This window comes from Pseudopipra pipra, chromosome 2, assembly GCF_036250125.1.
Source record: "Pseudopipra pipra isolate bDixPip1 chromosome 2, bDixPip1.hap1, whole genome shotgun sequence".
Taxonomy (NCBI): domain Eukaryota; kingdom Metazoa; phylum Chordata; class Aves; order Passeriformes; family Pipridae; genus Pseudopipra; species Pseudopipra pipra.
The window spans coordinates 47253784-47273518 of NC_087550.1; the positions used below are offsets into that span (position 1 = coordinate 47253784).

Consider the following 19735-nt stretch of genomic DNA (forward strand, 5'->3'; position numbering starts at 1 on the left):
GCCATTTTTTAACACCACAACTTAAGGAGCTTTTATTTTAGTGACAAGCAGAGGGCTGGTAGAAGAGATTAATATTTAGTCAGTCCTGAGAGAAATGTGATTATCTTTACAATCCAGAGAAACTAAGTGGAATGCAGTTATTACAGTCCTTAAGCTCTATTTAGATACACTTAAGAGAATGTCTTGCTTTCCTACCTTTCTCTGCAGACTACTAGTAGTCAGTGAAGTCCGTAGCACAGACTCGACTAACTGTGATTTATTATACTTGCCACCTCTAAGTCCTGAAACACACCTGCTTTGACTCCACCCTTATTCAAACCTCACAGACAATCACCAAAAACATTTAGTTTCTTCTTGTTCACCTATTTCTCTGGACGGAGATCACCAACAGTGGAGGAATACATTAAAAAAGCAGAGTCACAGAAGAAAAAACTCACTACTGAATACGGGCCAGTATTTAGTCAACAAATACGTGGGAAAACAGTTTTGTTTGTATTAAGTCAGACTCCATTTAAGTTTTGGCTCCAGAGTCTGAAAGTCACTTAAATGGTGACTTTATCTAAGAAGAGGAAGAAGGGTACCCAGTTTAAATCCCCTGCTGTGTTGCTACTGCTGATTTATGAACTTTATCATGCCAAAAAAATCCAAAACAATTTCAAGAGACCAGAGAGCTCAGCATGCAGCAGGTGGAAGGGCACTAGAACTCCCATATCTGAGGTTTTTTTCATCCAGACATTTCATCTATGCAAAATTCAACAATTTAACTGTCAAGGGGTTCAGGTCATAGGCATAGCCCACTAAGATCAAAAATGCAGCAACTTCAAATATATCAATACAATTCAGAAACACAACAGGCGTACAATACCAATTACTTTTAGTGAGTTTTAATGGCTAAAAGAATCATTCTATAGCTGTAGTCCAGACTGCAGTATCAGCAACAGCTGCACTGCAAGAAACAAGTTTTTGCTTATTTACAAGAGTATGTAACACTGGTGGTTTGTTTGGGGTTTTTTTCAGTTAAGAACAGTATCTACCTAGCATTGAAAAGAGTTAGAGGATTATTTTAACACATGACTAGACTTGTACCATTCAGAATACAATAATACATCCCTTCTTTGAAGAATTTCAAAATGCTGTTCTGCAGTCAGGTAAGCAGTCTGTTCACATGACAACAGAAGAGATTTCCAAATGTAATACAAACACAGTAACACAAACGGCCGGGGCCTGAACTCTACCAAGAATAAATAGAAGTGGGGGCAGTTTTACCTAAAGAGCACAGGTACATTTTAGTGCAAGATGAACACACTGTGCAAATACTAAGTGCACACTAAGTGCAAATAAATTCAGGTAGTGCAGACAAATGTGGACTAGCATCCACATTTTCAACCACAGATCATAGTGAATGCTATTCAGGTTACAAGGGTCAATACTAATTGGCTAGTGATACCAGCGACTCGTATTTCAGCAGCAGGGACTCATTAAGCACAGTGAGAACCTCCCCACATATTCAAAAAGCATTAATGCTTCTGAATCACAAGTGGCTTCTACAGTACCTATTCAGAAGTCAATAAAGCAATGCACTTTTCTTCATTTAATGCAACACATGGAATAAAGGAAGAATATAGATTGTGTCTACAGTTTTGTCACAAGCAAGCTTCCTGCAGACATGGATGGGACAGTCTGGGATTACACATAAACAGAAGACTGTTTTATACAGGACTTGTGATGCTACTAGAAGTCTTGGTACAGTCTTCAGTGCTAAATTCCCCAGTGGAAGTGCTTCTGCCTTATGAGACAAGAAATTTTTTCTCACCTGTTTACTTGAGTCTTAAGATCCCATCAAATTTAAAAGTAAACACCAAAGGCTTTTTGATCATTACCTGTTTAAACAAAATTTAACTTTTGCCTGTATGGAAGAAAATTTCTGAACTGAGAATTTTCAGGATATCAGAATGCAACTTTTGGGACCTCCCTAACAGATCAAGCCACAAAATTCTGTTTAGGTAAGAAGCTTTCAAACAAGTCTTTTAGATTCAAGATCCACTAAAAACAAGTCAAATTTTGCCCTTCCTGACTGCTGCCCTGCCTCAACCCCTCACTCAAGTCACAAACTGAGGCTGGAGTCCTGATTCAGATGCAAATCGGATTTGCACCAGGATGCACTACCAGGCCTGGAGCAGAAGAATATCACCTAGAGCAACATTTACAAGAGCAACTCCAATGTACTTAGAAAATTCAGAGACAATTTCCAATGTTCTTAAAGTTATCTCAGCACACTTGTTCTTCCTGGATCAATAAACCAGAAGTCTAACTTCTTTTCCATCAGTATTAACATACGCAACAAGTGAGAGGCTCAAATCACTTAACCAGATTTTTACTGCATGCACTAGAAGAAAGTTTCAGTACTGTTATTCATTCAGTACAAGCCACTGATGTCAGAGTAGATTCTTGTACTACTACACAACATCCAGGAACTGTATTTACATGAAAGCAAAATTTATGGAACATTCTCACTTTAAGTAAAATATCCAATCTTCACCAAATATACATTTGGAAAAGTATTCATGCCATTTCTTCGGGGATTTCAGAAGTATTGACACAGCATTCAAGCCCCTATCATCACACCCCACCTGTACTCCTCTGGTTTTACAAGGCAATAGGGAAGCTTGTTTCTGAACTTGTGGTGGGTTGACCTTGGCTTGACACTTGGTGCTCCCTGATTTATTCTATCACTCCTCTCCTCAGCAGGCCAAGTGGAGAAAATAAGACGGAAAAAACTCATGTGTCAAGATAAAGGCAGTTTAATAAAGCAAAGGCAGAGGTCATTGCAAGAAACAAAGGACAACAAAAAACTTACTCCCTACTTTCCATCAGCAGGTGACGTCCCAGGACGTAGGGCTTCAGTAAGCATAGGGATTGCTCCAGAACACAAGTGTCACAGTAAGTGGCACAGAGCTGTGTGCAGAATGTCTGGGAATTTTCCCAACATAAATGTTTCATTTCTCACTGAACTTGAAGTACAGAAATGCTCTGATTAAACAGACAGAAGTAAGTTATGTAAATTGAACATGTTAAAATAAGTACTAGTTACCTTTCATAAAAACATACTTAATACCACAAGCACAGCTGCACTGGACAAAGCCATGACATTTGTTCAATTTTTTACATATTTCAAAGCTTCTAAAATGCTTCAGCTGAAAACAGAACATAAGTTACTTTTTATTAAAAGGTCTAAAGAGTAACACATACACAGAGTTTTTCCAAACTGAACACAGCAGGGTTGAAAGCTTCTGATGCAGGCAGAAAAGGTGTTCCTACAGAAGGGAGAAGTGCTGCTGCAGTATAATAAAGAACATTGACAGCCATATACATGTGCATGTCAGTGGCCAAGCTAAATCCAGCCTACAACACACAGCACTATGTTTTGAAGTAGATCATGACAAAGTTCCAAGAACACAAAAAGAATTAGTCATTTCTCTACAAGTCCTCATAATCTCATTTATGCCAGAAAACCTGGGTAAGAGAAAAGGCTTCTTCCTTCTACATCCTCACACTTCAAGACTTCTGGAAGTGTTAATGCCATCTTGCCATCCACTTAACTTCTGCAATATCACCATATACTATTTAGAAATGGTATTAGGGAATTATCCATATTTCTTGTCCAAAATTAAAAAATATTGGTATTTATCACTGTCTTTTTACTCCCACAAACACTGGAATTCACTTTTAACAGTGCGTCTCTACCCAAAAGTTCAGAAGCTCAAGATGTTCTAAACATCTTACACAAAAAGCCATATCACTAACCTACCCTACTTCACAGTCTGCACCTCCATTGCTTGTTGTATTTTGCTTTGTTTTGAGCAAGCTATTTCACACTATCCTTAATTTGGAAAACTTTCTATGAAAGCTCACAAATTCCCACTGTTATTCAGAGAATACAAGATGACTACCAAAAATATGACAGTCACAACTCACATGATTTAAAACAAGCTGTTTTATCCTCTTCTTCAGTTTAATTTACCACAAGCCTTCACACAGAGGTGTTTACCTGCTTACACAGCACCTTGTTCTGTGGTACACTAATGCTTCCTATGGAGACAATACATCTGCAAATCCAACAGTCCAGAGAAATCCAGTGCTGAATGAGTTTTCTGAAGCTGAACACAGTAAGAAAGTCTGAAGGCAATACAGAACTGCAGCTCCTCAAGAGCAACTCCAATATATTTAGGTGAGTAAATAAACAACCATTCATACTCCACACAAGGCCCCCTTACTCAGATATTACCAGCTCAAGTCACCTTTGCCTTCAGTCCCACTGGGCTGAGGGAAGAAAGCTAATCCAGAGGATGGAAGAAGCACAGGCAGTGCCTGTCACCCTTTCAGAAGTCAGATCAAAGCTTTCTTACTAAGCAGCAGCAAATTATTATAAAATTAACTTGATTTCCAAGTGACTCTAAGGAGCTAAGATTCCTAATCAGGTAATGAAGACATGTCTACTTTGCCACTACAGTACCTGTATTTTGTCCTATCCCTCACACACAAATAGTCCTCATGACTCAGAATGCCTCTCATGAAGCAAAGATGCAAAAAGGTATTGAGAAGCTTGCGCAGCTATCAGGGGATGGCTTCCAGACAGCAAGTAAGGCACAACTGATCTTTGGTAATAGCACTGTCAGGAAGAAGTTCTTGGTAGCACAGTCACATGCTACTTTTTCCATAAGATTTAACCAGATCAGAACAGAATCCCTTCTGGAAAACCTAAACTACAGATTCTGTCAACCCTCTATTCCCTGCTTTTCCCCCTCTCTAAGTCAGGAAAAGCACAAGTAGTCTATCCGCAAGAAATGGTCAAAGTAATTTCTGAATTAGTGAAGTGAAAATAACGCAGTGAAAGAAAACGTTCGACATCCAGTATTGCTACCTATGTAGGATAAGGAAGACACTAAGAAAATCTGTCATTTTAACTGCTCCTAAACCATAGGCTTTCCCAGAAGACTATACAGCAAGTCAAAGTTGATGAGAAAACTAAGTATAAATAAGTTGCTGTGCTGGCCAGAACACAAGCATCCAGAGAATATTCTTAGAATTATCCTTGATAATGCACACAACAGAACAGTTAATGGAAATCATCACTTCAGCAGGATATAAAATTTCTCTTTTCAAAAAGGCACTCATTGTGTAAACTGTCCTATGAACAATAACCCAAACATCTGCACTAACAAACAGATGATAAATAACACTCCTCCTTATTCATGGCGGGAGCCATCTGTTCATCTAGCTAATCCAGCTAACCCCAGGCAAGTGTGGCGAGCACAGCCACCACAACTTGCTGATTTTACACATCTTCATACTCCATGTTTCAGTGCATGTTATTTGTGTTTCCAAACTGCAGTAACATGGCATTAACCATACCACTAGAAGTCTTAAACACACACACCTACAATGAAAGACTCCAAACACCAAAGAAAATTACCTCTGGTCTTCAATTGAAGAACACAAGTGGACTACAGCCTTTCATGCACGGGGATGCCAGACTGACTACAGAAACTACATCCTCATCCTGTTAGACATATTTTTCTTTTCTTCCTTGCTATTCTATACAATTTTTTTTTATGCTTAGTCTACTTGTTTTTTCAACTGAATGCAACTTTTTAAGAGAACACTTTATGGAGTTTACACAGTGGATTCTATCCAAAACTCCCACTAAATTTCCACGGGTTAGCCCTTGCATACAGGAATACTTGAGCAAGTCCTGCTATTCCGAAATTCAGTGGTTTTCCTTAAGTGCAGATCTTTTCATGTATCTTACCCATGCAGTTCCATCAGCTCCCCACTCTCACTACCGTTAACTCCAGCACCTCACTCCCTTGCTGCCGCTGGATTCCCTCGTGCGGTGGCAAGACCCTGGTGCCCCCCGTACCAAACAAACCCGCCAGCTTCGGCAGAGACACATTTTACTGTGCTGAAACCTGGTGTGGGCAGGGTCCGGAGGAGAGGGAGAGGGACCAGAGCCCTCCCTGCCCACGGCTGCGGGGTGTGCGGGTTGCCGCCTGGAAAGGGAGAAGCGGGGACCGCTCCGTACCTGACCCAGTTGTCGCGGAACTTGCTCTGCTGGGGCTGGTTCAAGTAAATGGTGCGGGCTGGTGCCTCGTCCAGATCCGCCGCGGACGTGGCTCCGGACATCTCATCATCCGCCTTCTTATAGCCCGATGTTGAACAGACCGGTCCTGCAGGGAGAGCGCGGAGAGGAGGCGGTCAGCGAGGAGCCGCACCTACCGGGGCCGGGCCGGCAGCTCTCGAGGCGGGGACCGCGGCCGGCGGGGCCGCACGGCGCCGCGGGGAAGGGCCGCGGGTGGGCGGTGAGCGGCGGCGAGCGCGCCCTGCCCGGTGTTTACCACGGCGGCGGCTGGTAAATAATGGCCGGGCAGGGAGGGGGCAGCGTGGCCGTCGCAGGGAGCCGGCGGCGGGGACAGCCCGGGGCCCGCGCCCCCCGCCCCGCGGGGATGGGCCGCGCCCCGCCCCGGCAGCACCGCCCCCGCGCCCGCCTGGGCCGGCGCCAGCCCCGCTCCCGCCGGGAGTCGGCCGGTGGCTCTCCCGCGGCCGGTATCCCCCGCCTTCCAGCCTTGTAGGCTCCGGCGAAGGGGAAGCGGGGGGGGATGGGGCAGCCAGCACCCACCGCACCGCCGCGGGGCTCCCGGTCCGTTCCGCTCCTTGGCGCTGCCTGCCCGCGGGCAGCGCATCCCGGGCGGCCGAGCCCGGAACCGCGCTCAGGGAGCGGCGCATCATCCCCGCCAGACCTCGCCCAGGCCCCCGCGGCGGGACCGAGCGGCCTTCCGCCCGCACCCTACGGGGTGGCCACGGCCGGGGCTGGCTTGGGAGTCCGTACTCAAAGACAAGACTCAGTTTTAGACTGAAATGAGAAAAAGACTGTCTTGCTTTACACTTACAATTTCAAAGCTTCGACTTGAGGCTTCTTCAGCTTATTGTCATCTCCAGCTGCTCTGGAGTGAATTGAGTTCTATAAGCATTGTTTAGCTTTGCATTAAAGGAATGGGAAAACATGAGGGAAAGGAGCCAGCTATTTCCTCTGTCAAGCCTCAAAACATTAGCAACGTTGTGGAGACAGGTTTATTGCTTTCCCCTTCCATTCTAAGTCACGGAGATAGTTTGACTTACTTGAGCTGTAAATATATTAGATAAGAATATCAGTTTATTCAATAAGCCATAGATTTACAAGTTAGCAGAGGTGGGTCTAGAGAAGAATAAGACTACTTGTTTTGTAATAATCTATTAAAGGTGTTATGTTAGGGTTATTTGAAAAGTTCATTCAAAGGTTAACATTTAGAAGCAACTGCTGTAAAGCCAAATCTATTTCTGATTTCTGTATAAATTCAAAATCATACTGCAAAAGAAGCTGATCTGATCAGACAGCGGCTAAAAAGGACTCTTGCAATGAATAGGAGAGCTCCCTGAAATTACGTCCTCCTTAACTAAAGCTTGAGAGAAAACCTTCCATCTTACACAGCCTTAATATATTGAGCACTTAAGTACTAGTACTGTGTGAAAACTTGTCCCATTTAAACACAATATAGTTCTAAGCTAACACCTTACTCATCCCAGACTTTCTCAGTGATTGATTCTTTATTGCTAGTGCAAACAATGCTCTATATCTCCTCTAGCTGTCAGCCACTGGAGGGCAACGTTACCCATTCATAGTAGGATACAGTCAAGCACACAAACTTTGTGGTGCTAGTAGCCGGCCAATAAAGGTAATGTAATTAACACACTGATTTGCTTTCAACTTGCCAAAGGCAAGCGTTGCACACTGTGAATTCATACTTCGGAGACATTAAGCTGACTTGTAAGTATGAGGCTAATTAATTGATAACTCATTTCAGTTGAAACTAATTCAGAGAGCAAAAATATGCCAACCGGATCATTTTTATATTGTGAAAAAGGACATAAATTCAGAAAGTGAAATATGAAGACTATACACTATGCAAGGCAATGCCATTATGATACTATATTAGGTTATTCAGCCTAAAGAAGCTTGCCACAACAGCTCAACCTTGCTGAGTATTCTCCCCTTCAAAAAAAACAGAACTAAAAGCACTACTGGATACTTGTTGTCCTTTCCCATTGATTCCATGTTGCGTAACTGCAAAGGAGATCAAACAACACTCTTAAGAGCATTAAGTGCAAGGAAGCTTTCATCTGTTTTCCTAGTCAGGCTCCAAAACAGAAGCACAATTATTCTAGAAAAACATGCTGTAAAAATTGCTGGTTTTTTCCAAAGACCTTATTTGTTTTGTTTTTCATATATCCCTCTGATGCTTGAAGTTATCCTGATGACTAGTTCTCCTCTCCACAAAGTATTATGAAGCTGTCCCACAACTTTAAGGATTAACTGAGTCAATACAGCTGATAAAGTTCAGAGTTTATTTAGGTTTATTTAACACACTATGCTCTTGGCTACTTTCTCCAAGACAGGTACTGCAAGGAAAATTTGCCTTACTCTTTGAATGCACTGAAATATTTTCAAAGCAGACTTGTGAGTGTGTAGAAACAGCTGCAAAAAGGTTTTTGTTTCTCAAAGTGGCTCAAGTCAGCTGCTTCAACTCTAAGTGGAATAACGCTCATTTTGGAAGATTATCCAGTAATCCTGCCCATCAGGAATGCCTTTCACCTCCCTCCCGTTACTAAGCAGATCACACTAAAAAGCCTGCAGACAGTGACCTTTACTACTGGCTGTAGATGCTTTCCTTTCCCTCCACTTACAAAAGTTAAGGAGCTCTGAGCTTCTGGGGGGTTCTGGTGGGCAGCAGTCCCAGGGGTTACACCACCTTCAGAAAGCATCCCCTTCAAGGACACTTGACCACATGCAGACAATCACTTCAGCCATGCAAAAGCAACTTCACCTCTGTTCCTTGTTTCAGAAAAGCTATGGATAAATAAAGCAGACTTGACCACCTTCTACAGTGGTAGAACTTAAAACTGAAGTCTCAGGAGTTTTTATTCATAGTAGTGTTTACTTCCCTAATCCACAGGAATTAGACTCATTGACTTCATTTTAGGGCACACCAACTTTCCACCCTGGAAAGGTGTCTCTCCCACAAGACCTGCATATTTTCTGTTATTTACCCATGGATTTGCAACTCTGCTATGCAATTTATCTTGTATAAAACTATTCATGCTTTAATTAGTAGTAATATTAATAGTAGACCGTTGTCCCTTACAGCCTCTTCATTTCACATGCTTAGCTACATCAAATTTTGGATGTTTAACTACATCGATCTTAAGGCTGTATCATAGAATTGTTTAGGTTGGAAAAGACCTTTAGGATCATCAAGTCCAACCATAAACCCAGCACTGACAAGTCCACCACTAAACCATGTCCTGAAGCACCACTTTTACATGTTTTTTGAACATCTTCAGGGATGGTAACTCAACTACTTAGATCCTTGCAGAGTTTCAGCGTTGTCCAATATACCTTGCTTCAATTCTGAGGCATAGGACACTTAGTGCAGGTAATACTGTGTCACACTGCGCTTTAAAAGTTCAATGAGTGAGGCCTGAGTTATAAACTCCCTTTTATAAAGCCCATTCATTTCTTCAAGGCTCTTAGTTCACACTATTTAACAAATTTATTTTCTAAAAAAAGATAGGATTAAAGCTTGACAAAAATAAGGAGATTTTATAGCTTTCTCTCATCATAAGAGAAATCAGACTTGATGCCCTGACAAATTCACATGGCATTTATTATCACTTGAAAAGCAATGAATTATGGCTTAATACTCTTACCAGGCCTGCAAAGATGACAGTTTCCATGTGTATCTGTCTCCTCAATGTCTGCTCAGTAATAATCATAGCTTCTGTACGATTAATAAATAAAGTGTTGTGAATTCTGTAGTGTTTTTAAAGATGAGTTCCTTGGGATGCTTGCCAACTGTCAGAAGTCACAAGAGAACTCATGCTGAAATTATCACTTTTCTCTTAAGAAGATTAGCCAGCTAGTTACTACTTCTAGCTTGGTGATGTGCTTAATTGCTCTAACACAGGTTCCATTTCTAAGAAAGAGCGATAATTGAGCAATTAAGCCCCTCACCACGACAGCAGAACCACTGAGAGACAGCAGTTTGTACATGAGAAGTTCACCAAACAGGCTTCTTCGTGTCATTTAGAACCTAAAGCAACATTAAGAGCGTTTATAGCCAGGAATCATCATACTGATTCTGCACACTCTTTGCAGGAGTAGGATCTAGAACGAGAAAGGACACTGAGCTAAAGAAGCTGCCCCCACTAGAGCAGAGTTGGTCTCAGTCTCCAGCAGTCCTTTCTCACTGTGAGAACTCTGCAATTCTAAGCTTATACAATCACAAGTCTAAGTAGAGAGTCCTCTGCATGCCTCCAACTGTAGTAAGTTTTGAATAAAGAGACATAAGAAAGACTGCTTTCCTCAGAGTGAGAGAGCCTCACCACAAGCCTCAAAACTGTCATTTACTGAACACATGGCATTTTTGTTATAGGTTAAGCCTCAAAGAAAGAGTTAGCAAAGTGAACACCTGAGAAGGTAAGAGCCATATTTAGGGAAGTGGCAGACAAGTTTTCTCTGCACTGAAATACAAAGTTAGTTCTTAACAAGCCACCTAGCTTTGGTAACACCATTACTTTCTTGGGATAACATTTTTTTCACAGGATTCCTGTCACAAACTGAATATTGAAGAGGACACCAAATGAGGAGTTCTGCAGTTGAGAATTGTCAACAAGTTAATATATTGAACAGTGACTTTGAAGCTTGGCTAAGTGAGCTGGTTTTACCTGAAACCATTCTTTCTTACACTATTTCATTATCTGCCTTCACTGTTCAACAGAAATGCACTTGAACGTTAATCTAAAAGTGCATAAGGTAGAAGTTCAAAGAGATAGAGCACAGCATGCTCTCAACAGAAGATGCAGGGCATGAACGTGGCCACCAGGTCCTCTGGGAAAGCTTTGTTCCCACTAGGACTGGAATATCTAAACCTTAAGTTACAACCAGTTCATGTGAAAAAACCGGACAATGCTATGGCTTTAATTTTTAAGAATTTAGAAAACTTCTACAGTGTTCCATAGTGTAAAATTGTAGGCAAACATTCTGACAATACTCATGTCTGAAGAAAGGAAGTTGTGGAAGAATTCACAGTGGAGCTTTTATTTTCTAGCTCTTCTATTATCAAAAGTACTTTTAAACATGCTTTCTTCATCATAGATAAGTCCTGCAAAGTAAGATGTCTTTAGATCACCTACATGCAAATAAACCAGGGTTCATAATAGCAACAGCCTGGAAGTTAATACCACGTTGCAAGACATCTCTCATTTCTCTGTAAAAGCACCATGGATGTTATTAAAACATATCTTTCAGGAACTTAAAGCTTTCAGCAGGTACAGTTAAGAAGTTTGGTATCCAATTAACTTTGATCATGAAAATATGAACAATCTTGTCAAAGTTATAAAACTTTCCTCAGCTTTCCCAAGACAGTTCCTTGTGGTTTGAGGCCAACCAGAACTTCTGTTTACTAAAAACAATCTTTTATACATGATAGTAAGAAGTGTAAGATTTTCACAGTAATGGAAAAGTTGACTGGGAAAAAGGAGCAAAGTACTTTATATTTTCAGTTGTGACTTCACTAATACTGAGTTTCTGATCTAGTAGTGTCTAATCAGCTTAGATGGGAAAGAGTTACCTAAAAACATAATGGTGTCAGTTCTGTTAACATGAGTGCTAAGCATAAGCAGTTAAAGTCTTTTAGACTTGAATACTAACATTCAGGGCTTCAGTCTAGGATAACAAGGAGGCCATGACAAATTATAGTGACAGAAGGCAGCTGTTAGCTATAACATACACAATATACAAGAACACATGTACCCAACCTTCAGAGTATCATCAGGAAACGTTTGTGATGCTGGATGCAAAAGCTATCCCTTCATATCTGTCATTCCAGGCAGTAGGAACCCTACAATGGGGCTCGTACACTAAGAAACTGAAATGTTTGCCACCATGCAACATTAATAAAGTGGACAACAAATCAGTACAGTTAGTATGTGAAATGCTATTGCAGATATCTAAGTGACTACTCAGCCAGACCAAGCCCCTCTGCAGGAAGACACATAAGCAGTATTATATACAGTCCCAGGGAAGGTACTGTTTTTCTTACAGACTAGAGACAATATAAAACAGAAAAGGTGGAAGTGAACTCAGTTCTGACTCTGTAACTCATGGGTTCATTCTCCAAATGCCTGTAATTGCTGGTTTGGGTTTTCAGGGGTTTGGTTTTGTTTGGGTTTTTTTAAGCAGTTGCATATTCCAGAAAAACTATGAGGATACTAAGTGAGCAAAACAATATCAGGTTGGAGTTCTCCACACTAGAATTTATTCTTAAAAGTTAACCTCAATTTGTGTCTGTCAACAGCTAAAGCTAAAGTAAAAAAAACTTGCGTTCAGCTAAAGCAACTCAAGATTGCTATGGACAGTCCTACTACAAATCAAACTTGGGACAGGGAATCTTAAAGCTATCAGATAACTTCCCTGTTCAAATCAGAACACGGAAAGTCATCCATACCTTTATAGCAGATCTTTTATAAATGCACAGAAGGAAATCAGTTTTGTACATTTATTTTCACAGAATTATTTTCTGTGCAAGATATAGACCAATAAACAAAGCAAGAGTCGGATGAAGATGTCTCAGTTGAAGACAGTAGCCCCAAAAGGATATTAGAGTAAATGAATCTTCAGAAGCACAACAGGAGACAACTGGACAAACAAACCTTATTTTCTGGATTCCAGGATGCAAGGAGGAAGTTGTCATCCATCAAGTTAACACAGAAATTGCAGAGAAAATTAAACAGACACAGGTCTGTAACTTGGCTCTTTTTCTCTTTATAGCTATGCAATGTGTGTATATTATCAAAATTAACAAGACTAAGAAGGGTATTGATGGGCAGAAAAGTTAGCAAATGTGATAATGCTCATGGATTTCACAAGTTTTAATAAACTCAAGAGTAGTTACCTGCAAGAGTAAGTAACTACTAAGAGAAGCTGCCACGCAGAAAGAGCTTCCATCAAGCTTCTCTCTGTAAAAGAAGCTGTCATGTTAGAAAGAGATCACTTGTCAGCCTACTCTGAGACCAATCTGGGGGAAAATTTCATTTAGTCAGTCAACAACACAAGACAGGTGAGTGGCTTCTAATTTGGGCTTGCTTACTTTGAAGCCTGGATTGCTACATTGCAGTTTACAAGTGTCCAGTGCTTAAGAGAAGCATTAATCCAGCCTTCAGGAACATACAAGTGTTAAATATCCTACAGTGCAAACACCTAACAGTGCACCTCAGGGATCACTGCAAAGACTGCTGCTATAAAAACAGAACTCAGCTAAGCCAAAAGAAAAACTTGGATGTACTCGTCAGTCCAAGGAAGACCAATTCACCGGTATCATGTAACTACAGAAGAACTGCAGTGTTATAATAGATACAGAGATACTCACAGTATAGGTGGATCAGTAGGTCATAGCTGATTGATCAATTGTGTTAACAGACCCACAGCATCAGTAGCTCTCGCTTAACTAGAACTGCACACGCTTATGACAAACTTCTTGTAGCCTTAGCTGATACAAAAGCAACTGTTGAGACTAAAGAAATCAGGAGAACATTTGCTTGGCCCTGTTAATGTTAATGTTAAGCCTAAAAGGAATAGTACATGCTTTGTGCATGCTCTGTTTATCTCAGATTTAAACTAAGTTTGACAACACTGAAAATGGTCTTTCTGAATAATCTTAAATTACTAACTAGAAAGTTCTTAACTCTAAGACATTCAAGGCACAAAACACTGCTTGTTTTGAGGAGCAGCCTCCAATTGAAAATGGAATTGCATACCAGAGACAGCTGGAGCCTGGATGTTGATCCATACGCCCAAGTTCATTTGAATGAAGCAGCTAAATGTTGTCACAAACAAAACAGATTAATAGCAGAATGCTAGAGACACTTCAGAGAACTAAACAGCAGCAGCCTCAGGGGTTTACAGTTTTGCAGAAACTGTATATAGAGAAGATTCAGAGGCACTGTCATGCAAAATATTGCGTATTTCAAGAGACAGGACAGAACTCTTAGTGAGGCAAGGGATAAGAAGCAGGTCCATCCAATAAAATTCACTTCCCTCTGTATGAACAGCAGACAGTCACACTGTTCAAAGCAAAAATGAGTTGGCAGAATACTCAGGTAGGGGAAAGCAAAGGTGCCTAGGGCTGCCTGTGGTATGTGTTAAGGTCTCCTTCGTCCATTTCTTTTGCATCTTGGAATGACAAAATAAAGGTCTGATGTTTCTATTCCCTCTAATAATCCTCACATGCAGCCTTGGTGAGACCACAAGAGGAATAGCACTTGGCCTAAAATAGCTCTTCTCCATCTCCCAAGTAATTTTGTACCTTCTCACTTAATGTCAAAAACAAGCAGCTTCTGCTGATAATGCTGAGCTAATAACACTGCACATGATCTATTCTTATTCTGCCTCAAGCTTCATAGCCACAGCTGTCAGCTAAATTCCGAGGTTGAACCTGTATCACTAGTAAGTGAAAAAGAAAATTCCTTCTTCCTGTGCCCCAGCTTCCAGACTAAGTTTACAAAAACATTAGGGGCACTAATAATTGACACCAGTTAAAACAAGTGGCTTGTTGTTAGTTTTAAGTTCCCATATTGCATTGAACAAAAATGGTGTTGCTAGAAGCTTCACTCCTATTCTGCTCTTTCCTTCTCTTCTCCAAACTCAGTTGTGTATTTGCTAGGAGTTTGTCACCATAATTTGGACTTCAAGCAGGTTTTTTTTGGTATCCACAACACCTGTCTGATTTATAAGAACCAATGATACATCTGAGGCCTGAAAAAATAAATTTCAGGCAGCATATGAATTAGATCTAATAGCCTGACACAAAGTTGAATACTCAGCTTCAGCAGCTACTGTTTGACACCAGAATTCAACAGAATTTTAAATAGGCAAGAAGTACTGCAGCTCCAGTAAGCTCAAGGAACCTCCCAAGCTGCCACTGAAACCCCCAAGTTTAAATCCCAACACTTCATGTGCAATAGGTTTTCTTAAAGCTGTTCAGACTTCTCAAACTCAGATTTAACTCTGAAAGCTACCTATGAGTTCCATATGCTCCAGGTTTCCAACAACTTAGCAAATACTATAACAACACCAAAGCATCCTAAAAGAAATGTGTCATCAATTTTTTTTCCAACAAACAGCATATGTCTTGAACAAGCCCCACAAGAAGCAGCACTAAGGCAGCTTTAAAGGAGGTAATGGAGGCATTGGTTCAGCAAGAAGTCAATATACCAGGCACTGCTTCTGTGTGCTATGTTTGGGGTTATATGGTTTTAAGACTCTGGAGAACAACGTTTCTGCTCACCTGTAGGTAATGTCACATGTCAACATTTCACTGCTTTTTTCACAAATTATTTTTTTTTTAATTCCTGGATTAGCATGGCCTACCAGCTGTTAATCAAGTTCAAAACACATGCACACATTAGAAAACACTGAACAAGTCTTCAGTATTTGAAACAGTGTGGAGGGTACTGGATTTAGTGCTACTCATTAAGCATAACTTAGAAGCATTTTTATGGACAAGGCAACAGGGCAAATGCAGATGAATTGGGCAAACATGTAAAAACACATCGTGCTCATTCTGCACACACTTTCAGCCTCTGAAATAAAAGCAACTGTGTCTTTAAGTTTATTTTGAATTTTCAGCTCAAAAAAAAAATCTTTCTATACAAAGGGAAAAAATTAAAACACGGAAACCGTTTAACAACGTAAAACTGTAATTCTACTCCCTTCTTCCAGTCTCATTAACTGCAGTTCCTTCAATGCATTAGATTTGATTGTTAAAATAGTTTTTAAAAAGTGAACATAAGGTGGCAGAAGCTACAGCTAAACTGGACTCTTACACTTCAAACAAAAAAAAGCATCTCTCCTGTCTGTAATCCCACTGCTCAAGGAAGATCCTGAAATTCTAGTACTTTTGTCAGATACACTTGGATAACCATGACTAGTAATCCCATTTTGGGCCATAAACATAACTATCAGGTACGTGTATCTGTTACGTGATTAGTGAAATATTTCAAAAACAGCCACCAGAAATCTCCTTAGCACAACTGACAGTCACAGCTAATCCTCAGAAGAAAGCAGTTACAGCCTTCTCTCCTCCCACCTTTGAGGCCTGTTTCCCTGTATTAATATTGGTTGAAGCTAAAAATATCCTTGGCACATCATAATTCTATTAGCATTCTGACACCCAAGTGCTTTTTTCCTTTCTGTAATGCATCTGCTCTGCAACAATTTACCAACAGCTTTAAGCATATCAGCTGCAAGCACAGCTGAACTTGATTTCTAAGCGACCAATTTAAACAAGAAAAATAAATGTTTTTCCATTTATATGCTTATTATTTAAAGCTATCTGTTGTCTTCTGCTAAAAGCCCAGAGGCCTGTAACATTGGCTTGTAGCCAACACTAGATTAGAAAGATTTACTGAATACATAGTGACCTTTTGCTCTAAAGTGTTCCCAAAGCTGTTGTTCTTAATTCTGTCCACCCCCAGTTCAGTGTAATGCACAACAAAAGCAGCTGCCCATTGTACAGTTACCTAGAGAGAAGCATCTCTTCCAGCGATGGCACAGAGACATGATGTTCGTTCCTTCTTGCACTGGCTGCATGGAGATGAAAACAGCAGTAGTCCTTCAAAGATCTCTACAGCATTAGCAGGTCTCAAAGCTGATTAAAGTGATCCCCATGGTAATCTGTGAAATATATGTTTGCACTTTCAAACTGCTCTGCATTGGATTCACAGAAGGCAAGTGTGCAGTAGGTGTCTGCGTATACCCATGAACAAAGAGACAGCTGTGGCTTTCACTGAAACATTTTAATACGTTTCAACAAAAAAAAAAGAAAAAGGGAAATTCAGCATTGTATTTCAGCACTTGAAACAATGACCTGCCCAGTTCCTCAACTGTTGACACACACACCCCCTCCCCACTAGGTTTCAAAGCACAATTTCTCAAGTGAAATCCTAATACAAAGATACAGTAGAACTCAAGTTCTGTTCCTACCAGAGACGGTATCTGTGAGGTTACAGGTCATTATACCTGCAGAGGTGAATGGGTCTCTAAGGATTATTTTTAATTTACTTTCCCTTGCCTGTGAGCAAGGTTAATAGCAAAGTATTTGGCTGTCAAATGAAAAGGTTAAAAACTATTTCAGCTATCACTTCAGCTCATAAAAAACCCTCTCCTTTAAGAAAGGAAATAATAGTTTTCATTTGCTTTTCACCTGTAGTAACCCCATGAGTATGTGTCTCTCTTTAGAGTCACATGTACTTATGTCAGATGCACCTTGGATAACCATGACTAGTAATCTTATTTGTGGGCCACATATATCACTATCAAGCACTAAGAACCGTTTTCCAGGGTCCTTCCTCCCCGGCAGTCTGTCTCCCCTTCTTCCCACTGCCCCACTCCAAATTATTTGCTTGCTTTTTGGATAGGGAATAGAAAACTTAAAACCTCAGAAGACAATCATAGGAGGAGGTAACAATTCAGCTTTTTGAACTGTATCAGAAGCAACCATGCCAGCAAAGTATTAGATCTGTAAAATAGTTCCCTGTGGCCATAGGCCTACTTGAGTGGTGCATCTGCTATTTTTAGCAAGGGAGTAGAGCTATGCTAGGACAGCTGTGTACTGTGAGAAAGCCAGACCACATTAGCAAGGAAAGAAGACAGGAACCACCACTGGCTGTTAAGTACCAACTGCACCTTGGCCAGTTCAGTCTTTCTGAAGCTACCAGCACACTAGCATTACACCATCAGCTTGGGGGTTTAGTTCTGTTCATGCCTGTGCAAAGCCAGACTCCACATATGAGAGGTATATCAAGCCCATCTCTTTCATGAACACAAAGCTGCATGGAGCAGAAAATCAGACATGACCTGACAACTGGCACCAGTAAGGCTGGCAAGAGATAATCACGTAAGGGATATCAAATAATTATGAGCAACATAATGACAGGAAACCATGGAAGACACTGCTAGCTACAAGTAAGTGCTTTTTCCTCAGGAGAGGAAGGTAGCTCAAAATTTTAGGTGCTCTTATCCTGCTTTCATTAGGGAAGCATGTTGCATAATGCATGAGGAAAACATCTGAGAACAATGCTTGAGAACATTATCTATTCCCTACACAGAGGAATCCATGAGTAGATAGTGTTGTATCCACTTTTCCTCTGCAGACAGTTGTACTTTAACTTCCTTACTAAAAAATGGTAGAGAGCTTTTCCTTCTGCAGGGAGTAAGAGATTTGTGCTCCTCAAAGACTACTCTGTAGAGAAGTTTAAGCTGCTTAACACTTAGAGTTCAGATTTCCAGCCACTCCTCTGCCCACACCCTCAAATACATGATCACTTCACTATGTGCTGAACAGCTGTAGTACCTTCATTCCACACAAAGTGACTACTTGACTGTGTATCTACCAGGTGGTGGCCAGCAAGGCACCTTCCCTAAGCACAGTCAGTGGGACGGGCAAAGAGAAATGCAGCACAGCACTGGAAACCAGCACAATGCCCACAGCCACAAGCAGAGCTCAGAATCCTGCAAGTTGTTAAAAAAACAAATTTTGCCCAATTAATAACTTGCAATAAAGCAAATATCTTTTCATTCTTTGTACTTCAGAATGGAAAGCCAGTCAATACATCGGACAAGTTTCTGGCAAGCCAATAAGAAGGACTAAAAGCCAGAAACCAAACACCACAACTGGCTTAAGTGCATTTGTTCCTACTCTAGTGACTCCATGAGTACTGGCCACAAACCACACTAATTAGCAATTACTCAAGTCTTGTAGCAGCTAATGATTTCTCAAGTCTGGAATGTACTTCTTTACAGTTATAATTAGACATAAATTATATTATATAACTATTTGGATTCTTAGTACCTTACAGCAGAAATAGGACATTTTGTTTAAATATTAAGTTAGAAAGCCCACATTTGAATAATTTCAAAATGGATTTGGTATCACGAAAATTCATGGGATTTTTGTTGGGATAAACTGACAAGTTCTCCACTCATTACACCTCATCATCCCACCCAATATTAGTTTAACTGCTATTTCATTCTAAGATGTTAAAAAGCTTTAGCATGTCAACTCCAAACAGATTGGTGGGGGTAGCATCTACTCCCTTCTGTCTGAGGCTGCTGAATATTCAGAATGGCTGAATATTAAAAAATAGCATCAGTTTCTCACACAGTGTATTCAAATGATTTAAGATAATTGTACTGTTGTATCAAACCCCACTAGTTCAAGCTCTGTTTTCCTAGTAAGGAAATCAACTTTACAAATGCAGGTAGCAAGCAGGGTAGTAACTGCTACTATCACTTGCATTTAAGAGTATTTTCCAGCCAAGAGTTAAGGCATAACCAATTTCTGTTTATTGTTCATAGTTGGATGTTGTTTAAGTTCAGAAACCTGCTCTTTGCCCTCCTCCAGTATTCATGCTTTTAAGATTTATATAAGGCATCTTTTCAAAGAGTCCTGAAGTAAAACTTGAATTGAGTACCAGTTTTACTCTTTTGTGATGGCAAACATGAACAGATGTGCCTAGAACTGCCTGCAGGGTCATGAAAACTATTCTTCTAACAGGCATTTGTTAATAATGAAACAGTAGCTGT

At 40.6% G+C, this 19735-nt stretch overlaps 1 protein-coding gene across 4 annotated transcripts in view; it reads right to left on the reverse strand.

Moving 5' to 3' along the window:
* Positions 1–19735, reverse strand: part of ATP8A2 (ATPase phospholipid transporting 8A2) — a 326111-nt gene that overhangs the window by 287144 nt on the left and 19232 nt on the right. The window contains exons 2-3 of one of the 4 annotated variants that reach the window (XM_064645383.1): positions 16672–16825; positions 6083–6227 (exon numbers count right to left, since the gene is read on the reverse strand). In XM_064645383.1, the coding sequence (XP_064501453.1) occupies positions 6083–6227; positions 16672–16741 (215 nt within the window). In that variant the 5' untranslated portion in view covers positions 16742–16825. Of the gene's footprint in view, positions 1–6082; positions 6228–6395; positions 6485–6676; positions 6756–16671; positions 16826–19735 lie in introns of those variants that run through there. The other 3 variants (XM_064645384.1, XM_064645385.1, XM_064645382.1) reach the window with 3 other exon arrangements.